At 37.5% G+C, this 12,704-nt stretch overlaps 1 protein-coding gene across 1 annotated transcript; it reads left to right on the forward strand.

Moving 5' to 3' along the window:
* Positions 1-5,684: 5,684 nt before the first annotated feature.
* LOC124880142 (pyrin-like) lies at positions 5,685-10,583 on the forward strand. The gene is made up of 6 exons (XM_047385084.1): positions 5,685-6,246; positions 6,402-6,497; positions 8,538-8,765; positions 8,909-9,056; positions 9,138-9,164; positions 9,279-10,583. The coding sequence occupies exons 1-6, from the start codon at positions 5,890-5,892 to the stop codon at positions 9,812-9,814; spliced, it is 1,392 nt and encodes a 463-aa protein (XP_047241040.1). The 5' UTR covers positions 5,685-5,889; the 3' UTR covers positions 9,815-10,583.
* The last annotated feature ends 2,121 nt before the right edge of the window (positions 10,584-12,704 follow it).

Consider the following 12,704-nt stretch of genomic DNA (forward strand, 5'->3'; position numbering starts at 1 on the left):
TAGGTGAAAACCCACTGTGATTTTTAAAAACACTTTCCAAAGTAAAGATTTTTACAAACAGAGATTAGAAACAACCTCACAACAACAAAAAAACACACAACAGAAAAGTTGTTTTTTACTTGTTGTTTTTAGTTGTTTTTACACATTTATTAGATTTTACATGACTCTGTTTCCTTTGAAATTGAAATGTAAGCCCAAGAAGATTATAACTGGGCAGGTCAACAGTGTCAAAGAATATTTCAAATCTTTAGCTTGGCACTTCTTCAGCCATTCTTATGTTATTCTTATGTTTAGTTTTGATTGTGTTATTGTCAATGTAGTCGACACCTACTGGCATGCAATCGGTAATAAGAGCATGTCTGACTGGAATCCCAGGGAATGTGTAGAGACTAATTTATTAAAAAACAAGGGAAAAAGTACAAGTTTAAAAACAGCACTGAACACTTTAGTTTGCACAATCAAAGCCAAATGCAGGAACAAAAAGAGCATTACAAAAATTCTAAATAGGTGTCATTTGAATACATAAAATGTGTTTGTTGTAGCCCATCTTAGTCAGTAATGTTAGCCTCTGCTAAGCCCTATTTACTGCAAGCATTTTACCGAAGAATCCTAAAGAGATTGTTTAGAAAAACCTCTACTTGTTTAAATCAACTCCAACTTTAAAACGTCAAACTGTTTATGTAAACAGTATTTTATGAACGTTCAAACCATCATTACATTTACATTTGGGGGTTATTTACAGAAGAGCCAATAATTATTTACACAGGAAATGGAGGTAGGAGGAGGCGGGCACCAATGATCTTCCTGTGTGAAACACGTACTGAGAACAGAACATTTAAAGTAGCCAATTGCAGTTTTCTGGCTGATCACCAATCTTTAAAAAGCCTGACCTGCCGATTCCAATGCTGGCCTATACAGATTCTTGTTTTTATTACTAACACTGTCAGGTGTTATAAGGTCATAATACACCTTCAATGTTCCAATCCTATTTTATTGAAAAACATTAAACAATACCTTTGAAACTATACAAACATATTTTAATTGCACGAGGTAGTGCATTCAAATATAAATGGAAAGTTCAGAGCATTGCTTTCCAAACTATTAACTAACCAAAAAAAGTCTTTAATTTTTCACATTTTCAAACCTTTGCGGAGGTAGATAAGATCGGTGGACACATGCAAGTATCGGCCTATTGTCGATCATCCCAAATGAAGGAAACCAGGACCAATCGATTGGTGCACCCCTAATGTAAAGTGTTTCAGAGTAGATAAAGTTTTGTAAAAAGCAAACATACTATAACAGTTCCAGTAAATTCCACTCTTTTTCACTTTTCTGTTAGTTTGTCATTGTGAACAGAAATGCTTTACATGTTCTGTTTGCTGTACGTGTTTCACACAGGAAGGTCATTAGTGACGTAGCGTCTTCTACATCTATTTTATTGCCTTCTTTGTCAAGGCGTGGTGTGGTGGTGGACCCCAGAATGCAGACAGGCAGGAAAAATAGGCTTGGCATGAGCAATGAACTATGAATTGTGAGAACTGAGAACTATGAATATTTCTGCGTGGAGTAAACAGAACAGTCGAGTATAAGTGGGCAAGACACTGGTGGAAACAGAGAAACTGATGACATGGTGCAGGCATTGGCGGTTCTAGACAGGGGCCAACAGTACCCCTGTAGAACTGGTCCTGGTCCCTGTTATGGCCCCAGTACTGAAGACATAATAGTAAATCAATTACTTATGATGATATGCAAAGGCACAGACACTGTAACTGATTGGTGTCTTGAACCGGTGTTATTTATTAACTTTAAAGTTTTACTTTAACAATGACTTAAGCATTAAGGTGTTGCACTTTTGGCTTCAGCTGTATTGAGATAGGATCACAGTTCTCATCTGCTAGATCAGGCGTTTGCAACATGCAGCAAGCACCCTCAAACCCCCTCTCCCCCCCCACCACACCCCCCTCCCCCCACCCCCCCCCACCCCACCCCAGGTAAATTTGGTCTAGAACCAACAACTGGGTGCAGGCGCATCAAATTAAGCTGATTAATGGCTGACTGAGGCAGGGAGTGAAAACATGACTGGAACTGAACCAGAACACAACAAAACCCGAGGAACATCAACTGAATACAAAAATCATAAGAAACTAAACCTAAGCAAGGAACTGAAGCACCACCTGGAAAACAATGATCAGACTCAAGAGCCACAGCTCAAAAGAGAAAAACCCCAAAACCAAAAACCCCCAATTCATAACATACTTGTAAATAGCAGCTCAATGAAAATGTGACAACACAGTTATTAAAAACAGTTCTGATAAACCGCTATGATGTTAATGAGATTGGAGTCCGCTATAGGTATTGGCTCCTCAGGTATTAGCTACTTTCTTTATCCCGCAGGACCAACTAATTTGTATTCATACCAAATGAAAATGCGAAGAGATTTATCTTCTGCAGGTAAGACATTAACTCCAGTCCCCGAGACCTGTTGCCATTTTAATGAATTATTGATTTAAATTAGGGTCACATCTAAAAACATACAAACTGTGTTTCAAGCAGTGTACTAAATTGTTATGAAAGTATTATAAACTTTGCCATATTTTAAAAAAATTGTCTGACTGGAAGTTGATTAAAAGGGTTTTTATAGCACATATTAGGTGTAACAACATGAGCGCATGAGTGTAAAACCTCACCCTTATATGTTTCAAGCTTAAAAGTGCTCTTATAAAAACAGAAGGACCTTTCTCTTTGGGAGGAGAGAGCTACTTCAGGGACCAAATAAAAAAAGAAATTTTTTGTACATGGAAGTGAAACACCCTACTGTACCGACATTTAATATCCAGTGTTTCTTATATCTACTAGGCTTTTTATCTAATGACTATTGTGCATTATAATCCTGTGTTCTAGTTGCACAAGAACAATGGATTGTCTGAGTTTCCTGTCGGAAATATAGGAACACTTCCTAAACTTGGAAATCTGACTTGAAAAGTTATTAAGCAGACCTAATGTCCAACAAAAAGATTTAGAGGAATTAGCAGGTATAAACAATTTATTATCACAATTTTTTTGTATCTCAGTCAACCAGTGAAACAAACATTAAATCACAAGTTCTAGCTGTGAAAATGTGGCGTTACTGTTTGAACATATAAAATGAAGAGAAATACAATGTTATTGCTTGTTTTATTATCAGCAGTTAGCACCACAAGAGCTAGTGAATCCCACCGGTTTTCTAACCTGCAACTAAAATTCAGCCGTGATGTTATTTCCAAGGTCTGACTTCCAAAGCAAACATATCATCATTTTCTGTTTGCAGTTTGGGAAGGGAAACCAGTTTGTTTATAACTGGGACTGGTAGGTTGCCAGGGTGCGCGGTGAGCTGCAGCTGTTTTATTACTGACTACTTTATCAGTGTAGCTCAGCCTGAATGTCATAATGAGTCATGTGTTTTACAGTTGTATCCTTCTGTAAATATTTTTAACTTTACATTCAGCGAAATTTAAAGTGAAACTATCTCAGAAATGTTTACTTTAAAAGCAGTTATTCAGGACGTTTAAAAAAAAAAAAAACTCATTAATGTGACATACATGCTGTAAATAAGCTGAAAATGTAAAGAAAAACATTGTTTTTAGGCTGCTTTTGTAAAAACAGGTGCTTGTCTCTTATTTTTCACATTCTTGTTTAGCTTGAATATGATATACACTATAAACATAAAAACCTCATTCTGGAGCCCATCAATTCCTCTGGACAGGTTTTTTTTTTTTTTATCTGTGGCTCAGTACGCAACACGCCCCACCACATGCAAACAGATAGTTCCAATGTTTATGTGGGTGCCAGCCTCCCTCTCTTAATAAAGGGGGTTCCTGTCTGGTCTTTTGATCACACATGAAACTGACACAAGAAAGAAGTCCCAAAGAAGCAGCCAAAAAGGTAAACGTCTGTGGCTTTGCAGTATCTATACTCCTATCAGTCTGTTGTGTTTACTTCTTGTAAAGATTTGGTTAAAATTGACACCCTGTTACACACAAATAGTACAACTAGTAATGATTTTATAGTGTAAGGTGGAGTGTTGGTAGTAAATTGTGTACTGACTGCAAAGCTGTTTTTGGGCAAGGTTTTTTTTTTTTATGAACTTTGATGATCTCTGTCAGTTCACACAACAGTTGTGTCACCATTATAGGCTTAATTACATAATAAAGTGTGCTAAGTTTTAAGATTATAGTTGCTTTAAGATATATGTTGCTTTAAGATATGTGTGTAATCATTGTATTTGTTTATCTTTTTAGAAAATGACTATTTTGCATTTGAAAAGAAAGGTCAGAAATCCCATAAAAACTCAAATCCAATTAATAAAAAACTGGAATTATGGTTTTATAATAAGACACCTGCATCGTAACCTTGTTACATAACAGTACACACTATACCACAAACAGATTATAATGGACCCTGAGCACAAATTACATAAATAACCTTTATGACACACTGAAACCAATTTTTTACTATCATACTGTTGGGAGGTCTTTCATAACTCCAAGCAGCATTTTATGCCATCTGTTTCTTTCTAGGTTTTGACATGCAGGGATTAGTTTTTTTAGTTACTGCGTAAAAAAAAAGTCTTAGAGAATATCAAAATTAATCATTTTAATTTTTAAAAAGGCTTTCATTGAATTTCACTTGGCAAGTGCCTACTTTGCATATTTGGCAATCCATCTTCAAATGTTGTCCTTCAGTGCAGACTGGTAACCTGGTGTATCTTTCTTCACTCCCAGTAATGTTTTGAGGCAAGAAAGAGACAGCTATGGTATAAATGTTCACATTAGAACTGTTACGACCTGAGGACCTTTTAAGACAAGTCTTGTTTGTAGAAGTATAATTTTTTGCCTTTATTTAAGGTTTGTTTTAAAAAAAAGACTTTCCTGCAGCTTAACTGAACAGTTACTTTTCATTGTAAATAATAGTGTCAAAAAAGACAGTTCCTGGAAGCAGACATGAGCAAAAGAAAAACAAAATCTGATGTGAAGGTGCCGAAAGCGCCACCTTGGATGAATACAACTTGCATGGGACCTCAAAAAAATTACTTGGAAAAAGAAAAGCTAATACGGATACAACAGAAATAACAGAGCTTGTTGTTTCATGTTTGATATTTGATATTTCGGAATGTAATGACATTCAGTTAATGAGATGAGACAATTGACAAATCAGGTTCACGGCAACGAGAATACATGAGAGCAACAGAGTGTGTTACAAAATCTTGTTTTTCATAAACGCGTATATGGGTCGCATTTTACCGCTAAGTCAAGTAAAATGTTTTAACAGGGTGTCAAGCCTAAAGCACTCATAATAAGGCTCATTATCATAGCATAAGCTTACTTCATCAGATGTCACAACTCAATTGTATTTAATTAGAAAGACCAATAAAATGTTATTTTAATACTGAATATTAAGTTGTGCTACAGGTACTTTATTATTAGTCATTATTTATTGACTGGGGGAATCGGTGGTAGGGCTTCCTAAATGGTGATAATTCTGGGCACCAGTACTTTTGTTGTAGATTTTTTGTAGATATTTGTGTTTTAACTTGTTGCAACACATAAAAAGAAACTTAGGAACACAATGCTTTTCTGAAATCAGTTATTCTTCAAAAAGTAAACATAATTTATCTTAACTATGTTGTCTTTTTTTTAAGCAGACATGGTCTCCACCTCTGACCCACACAATGACTACTCGCTGATAAGCATCTAACCTGCTCTGTCTGCATGAATGCTTTTGCAGATCTAGCCACAACACCATGTGCCTTCTGCCGAAGATGCCTTGAATGTTGCATCTGTTCAGACTGGATTAAAGCCATAAATTCTCTTTGCAAAACAGAATTAAGAGAAAAATCCCAATATATTTATTATGCTGACAGATATGGCTCAACAGATGAAAAGCACAACAAGTAATGAGTATACCGGGGCAGACAGTGAGGTTGCTTGTGATGTCTGCATCGAGCTAAAGCTGAAGGCTAAGAAGTCCTGCCTTGTGTGTCTGGCCTCATATTGTTCAGCCCACTTGGAGAATCATTATTCAACTAAAAGGCTGAAGGGCCACAAGCTAGTGGAACCAGTGAAGAACCTGGATGCAAGGGCCTGCCTGAAACATGGACAATCACTCGAGCTGTACAGCAGAAAGCAGCAGACATGCATTTGTGTACGATGTATAGTAGAAGGTCACGAGGAAGTTGTCTCGGCTGAAGAGGAATGGTACAAGAAGAAGGTACTTTAACTTCCTGATTAAGGAGTCTCTCTTATCTGTTTAGCTTGTAGTTGTTTGTTGAAGAAATGCAAAGTGTTTAGGTGAAAAGGTCCCAATGTAAGAAAATATGGAGAAAAATGTTTAACCTTTTGAAAACTTTCTCTCTGAATCTGTAGGGTGAACTTGAGAACACCAAGACGGAGTTACAACAGAGAATTATGATGAGACAAACAAAGATAGATGAGATCAACAAGGCTGTAAAGAGTTGCAAGGTACGTATACAGCAGTCTCAAATTTTAGACGGGAAACCCGATCACATCAGTTTGTTAAAGTACAGGTCCTTCTCAAAATATTAGCATATTGTGATAAAGTTCATTATTTTCCATAATGTCATGATGAAAATTGAACATTCATATATTTTAGATTCATTGCACACTAACTGAAATATTTCAGGTATTTTATTGTCTTAATACGGATGATTTTGGCATACAGCTCATGAAAACCCAAAATTCCTATCTCACAAAATTAGCATATTTCATCTGACCGATAAAAGAAAAGTGTTTTTAATACAAAAAACGTCAACCTTCAAATAATCATGTACAGTTATGCACTCAATACTTGGTCGGGAATCCTTTTGCAGAAATGACTGCTTCAATGCGGCGTGGCATGGAGGCAATCAGCCTGTGGCAATGCTGAGGTCTTATGGAGGCCCAGGATGCTTCGATAGCGGCCTTTAGCTCTCTAACGTTCTCTTCACAATATCCCACAGATTCTCTATGGGGTTCAAGTCAGGAGAGTTGGCAGGCCAATAGAGCACAGTGATACCATGGTCAGTAAACCATTTACCAGTGGTTTTGGCACTGTGAGCAGGTGCCAGGTCGTGCTGAAAAATTAAATCTTCATCTCCATAAAGCTTTTCAGCAGATGGAAGCATGAAGTGCTCCAAAATCTCCTGATAGCTAGCTGCATTGACCATGCCCTTGATAAAACACAGTGGACCAACATCAGCAGCTGACACGGCACCCCAGACCATCACTGACTGTGGGTACTTGACACTTGACTTCTGGCATTTTGGCATTTCCTTCTCCCCAGTCTTCCTCCAGACTCTGGCACCTTGATTTCCGAATGACATGCAGAATTTGCTTTCATCCAAAAAAAGTACTTTGGACCACTGAGCCACAGTCCAGTGCTGCTTCTCTGTAGCCCAGGTCAGGCGCTTCTGCCGCTGTTTCTGGTTCAAAAGTGGCTTGACCTGGGGAATGCGGCACCTGTAGCCCATTTCCTGCACACACCTGTGCACGGTGGCTCTGGATGTTTCTACTCCAGACTCAGTCCACTGTTTCCGCAGGTCCCCCAAGGTCTGGAATCGGCCCTTCTCCACAATCTTCCTCAGGGTCCGGTCACCTCTTCTCGTTGTGCAGCGTTTTCTGCCACACTTTTTCCTTCCCACAGACTTCCCACTGAGGTGCCTTGATACAGCACTCTGGGAACAGCCTATTCGTTCAGAAATTTCTTTCTGTGTCTTAACCTCTTGCTTGAGGGTGTCAATAGTGGCCTTCTGGACAGCAGTCAGGTCGGCAGTCTTACCCATGATTGGGGTTTTGAGTAATGAACCAGGCTGGGAGTTTTAAAGGCCTCAGGAATCTTTTGCAGGTGTTTAGAGTTAACTCGTTGATTCAGATGATTAGGTTCATAGCTCGTTTAGAGACCCTTTTAATGATATGCTAATTTTGTGAGATAGGAATTTTGGGTTTTCATGAGCTGTATGCCAAAATTATTCGTATTAAGACAATAAAAGACCTGAAATATTTCAGTTAGTGTGCAATGAATCTAAAATATATGAATGTTCAATTTTCATCATGACATTATGGAAAATAATGAACTTTCTCACAATATGCTAATATTTTGAGAAGGACCTGTACACAATTACAGAGCCAGTGCCAAAAACTGACCAGCTATGTGAGGTTGACTGAATTTGTAATAATTAGGTAATCTACAAATCAGTTTACTTAATGCATTTGCTCTTATAATACATTCTACGAAATTACAAAAACATTCAATGTAAACTTACATTTAAGACTAACTATAACTCTGACTACCTGATACCAGTCTTTTGTGGCATTTACTGAATCTTCAAGGTTTTCAAGTAGAAATGGAACTGGCTTTTGCTATCAACACATGCCTTTAATAAAAGAAACACTGTGTAGATGGTTTAAAATGGTCTAAATGTAATTGTTAGTGGGGTCACTGTAAAATGTACGACAACATCCAATAATCTTTGCAAAGTAAAGACTGGTTACACTCATTTGCAGGAGCAGCTTGAGTGGTGGAACATTGAAGCTGTGTTCACAGCTGTGATGGCCATTGTAGAGGCAGCCAGTGCAAAAGTAGTGAAGCCGCTACAAGAGAGGAGGCACGCACTTGAAAAAGAAGCAAAAGACCTCAAAGATGAGCTGGAAGCTGAAATCAACAGACTTGAGACAACAATTGCTGAACTGGATAATATATCTGCACTTGAAGATCATATCTATTTCTTACAGGTCTAGTATCTGGAAACCTTGCTTTTACGTTTTCATGCAGTCTAAAACAAGGTCATTTTCATTTGGACTGTAAACGTCCGATTGTGTTTAGAGCTAAGTGTGATGGTTTATGGTTTTGTATGTTTTTTCCCAACTCTTTGCAGAGGTACCCATCTCTTTCAGTCCAGGATGACATGAAAAACTGGACGAATGTTGAACTTAACACCTCACTGTCGTTTGGCTCCATGAGAAAAACCACCACAACTATGATGACAAATATTCAGCAGGAGCTGGAGAAGTTGGCCAGCATTGGTAAATTTGTCTTTATGGTGATTAAAGTGGAAACTGTCACAGTAATATATTATTGATCAAACAGTCCTCTTCTGTTCACAGAACTGAAGAGACTCCCAAATTTCACCGGTGTGTTACATAGCCTATTTTACTTTTTCATAAAATCACAATAAAAACTATGGTTCACCTAAATATATACATTATATTTATATACATTAAATGTTTTTAATGTTGTTTCAACAGTGGACGTAAAGATGGACCCAACGACTGCACACCAACGTCTCGTACTTTCACCTGATGGGAAGGAAGTACAAGACGGAGGACAAAACCAGGAAGTAGCTGATTCTCCTAAGAGGTTCGATGTGTTTGGCAGCGTCCTCGGACTCAACAGCTTGACGACTGGGAAGTCATACTGGGAGGTGGAGGTCAACAACAAGGCCGGATGGGATCTAGGTGTAGCCAGAGGCAGTGCCGACCGTAAAGGCAGACTCACACTGAGCCCAGAAAATGGTTATTGGGTTTTGGTCCATTATGAAGAGGAGAATTACGCAGCCATGACAGCACCACCCATTCGTCTTTCTCTTGAAGAAAAACCCAAGAAGGTGGGGGTATTTGTGGACTACGTGGACGGTCTCGTCTCCTTTTATGATGTGACGGCCCAGTGTCATATTTACTCATTTACGGACTGTTCATTCAGAGATGAGATATGTCCTTATTTCAGTCCGCACTTTAAACAGGATGAGACCAACTATGAGGCTTTGGTTATTTCTACTGCTTAATATTCAGAAATGGAATATGGGCTGAAGAGCTTGTGCTCTCTAACATATTCGGAATAAAATTAAGGAAATGTTTCAGCAAATTGAGGATTCAAAAGGTTTTTTGAAAAAAAAAAAAAGGCAACAAATTTTAGCAGAGATGTTGCTGCATCAAACCTATATAGGCAGTTCACATGGGGCCATTATGTAACACATGGGCAGACCCATCTGGGGTCAAGCACTAAATCTTAGGTAGTGTAAATCATCTTGAATTTAAGCAACTTACAGCTTTAACTTTGCATAAGTTCTAATTTCCTAAGTCAGTTAACTTGATTTCACATCAATTTAACTCAGATCAAGTCTGAATTGTACAAATGTGCATTTTCCACTACTAAGGGAACTTTGTAATACAACAATGTATTGCCTTTCATTAGACAAACTAGAATATGTTAATAAACTTACCATGACCCATTATCTATTGACCTGTGAAGAACCTGTTGATATGTTGAACCTAGAAGAGGAATGACAGCAATCCACACCCCAAGGTTACAGGCAAAGTAAAATAATATTACATCCCTGAATACTTTATCAATGCTAGTTAATATAGTGGTGTGCTCTACTATCCCTCATCTTCCTCTTGACAATACACAATATATTCTCTGTGGGGTTTAGGTCAGACCAGTTTGCTGGCCAAGCAACCACAGTGATACCATGATGGTTAAAGCAGGTATTGGTACTTTTGGCAGTCCGGCTGGAAAATGAAATTATCTAAACATATGAAGCCTTGCCATTACGGAAACAAAAACAACAAAAATAAATATATGAAAAATTATATTTCATGACTCTGTTTTAGGGACATCATTGAGGATAAGACATCCTTGTCAATCATATGGGTTCTGGCTCCAGATGAGACACACAAGCATTGTCTTTAAAATTGACAAAATAATTAGATTTTGTGCATGTTTACAAAGTACTTATTCTTCTTTTACTAGGCCAAAATGTAGCCGTACAAATTTTCCCTCATAACTTTTGACTAATAATTTTTTGCAGTGTAATCATCCAACAATGGATGGATGTATTGTTGCTGAAAAATAATGTTATCTGATATTTTGATTGTTTTAAAAACATCTTTACATTTTTATTCACCAATAAGGTATATTAACATTTAATGGGGTAAAAATTACAGTTTTCTTTTGCCTTTTGCTACAATAAATAAATCGTGGTTGGTGTTGGTTTTGTTGATTTTGTCATGAAATGCCTTGAAATGCATTCTGTAAAATCGAAAATATTGAAAAAAAGGCAAATAAAGTTTGCTTTCCTAAATAAAGCGCATTCTTGACTTCTAAGTTCACGAAGTTTCCCTGCATCACGTCGTGTGGTTCTTGCCAATGGAGGACGCAAAGTTTCATCACGTTTTGCGGCAGAAACGAAACTGAAAGCTCAACAAGCAGCCATTAGCTGAAGAGAAATAACTTGTTATAGGGGAGGAAGTCTGTGAGGTAAGAAGTTTCAACATTTCTTTAAACAACGTCATTTTTAAAGTTATTCAACTCGGTCATTGCAGACAGCAGGTTATCAGCCAGCTTGAGTGGAATTTGATCTTGGGGTAAAATTGTAACATTAAATTAGTGTTTTTTTTTTTGTTTTTTTTTTTACCCCAATGTGCTTCGTTCACCCAGTGCTATTTTTATATCAGGTCATTAAAGCAGGATCAGAACCCTTAATTTATCAGCAACCAGGAGCTGCAGTTTTATGGGAAGTCACAGTGTTTCTGTTTTGCCTACATGTACATCAGAAATGTGGTTGTGGTAGGCTTTTTACTTCTTTTGCCTCAAATGCTTCAGAAGCCATTTTCATTTGTAACTGGGACAAGTTTATTATTTTACAAACACCATTAAATTTGTAATCAGTGCTGATGCTTCACTGTAAAGGATGGTGCTCAAGTCCTGCTACCTCAGATTGTGCAGCCATTACATTTTCTTTACTCTTTATTTCCTTTTTCTGCTTGATTGTCGGTGTTTACACAAACTGTGTTGTCAGTCTGCCCACATTTCCTGTTTTATTTTTTTTTTACTTTTCTACAAACTCCCTGCATCATGACGTCAGTTTATTACAGGTAACAAAACTGATCCCTTCACAGAACCTCCCTTCCACAAATCCAAACCATCACTTTAAATATTTGACAAGCGTAGTTAAAGTTTCTTTAAATTTCTTAACAATGATGCTGGGTGTTTTTTGCTTAGCTTTCTGTCTGAATGACCCCAGACTACTTTGGTAATCTTTGATGTGCAGTCTATATAGAACATTCATGATCGTCTGTTATGCATTCTTCTATCAGCTGTTCTTTTTCACATATATCTGTGAGATGGTTTCCTGTGGGCATTGCTTATTTGAACTAAATCGAACTGTGATTGTCTGGGCTCATATTTCCATCAGTACTGATAAAATCCCAACTCTGCAGGCTGACATGCAGCCCTACACCATGATAAGACCTTAAATGGATGGATGGCTGCATAGATATTAAAATTAATAGATGAGTGGGTGCTTAAACGATAGATAGATGGCTGGATGAATGTTTCCTGAATGGGTGACTGAAGGATTGATATTGTATAGATGGATAGTTGGATGGATGATTTTCATGTCATTAGAGCTTTTCAGTGCAGGTGTAAAGTTTTGTAAGGCAGGTTTATTTGAATAGCATCAGTTATACCAGGTACCTTTCGTCCATGTTTTATGGAGACATTGCACATCATGGTGAGATATGTCAAGATTTCAGCCATCAGCTTCCTGGGGAATCAGTTTTTGCAAAATCTTTAAAAATGTAGTGACATTTGGTGAAATTAGCTTTTTCTGACACAAAAATAGCCATTGAATATCACTCATTTTTAGTGCTTGGTTATCTAACTTGTGTAGA

Source organism: Girardinichthys multiradiatus, chromosome 14 (assembly GCF_021462225.1).
Source record: "Girardinichthys multiradiatus isolate DD_20200921_A chromosome 14, DD_fGirMul_XY1, whole genome shotgun sequence".
Taxonomy (NCBI): Eukaryota; Metazoa; Chordata; class Actinopteri; order Cyprinodontiformes; family Goodeidae; genus Girardinichthys; species Girardinichthys multiradiatus.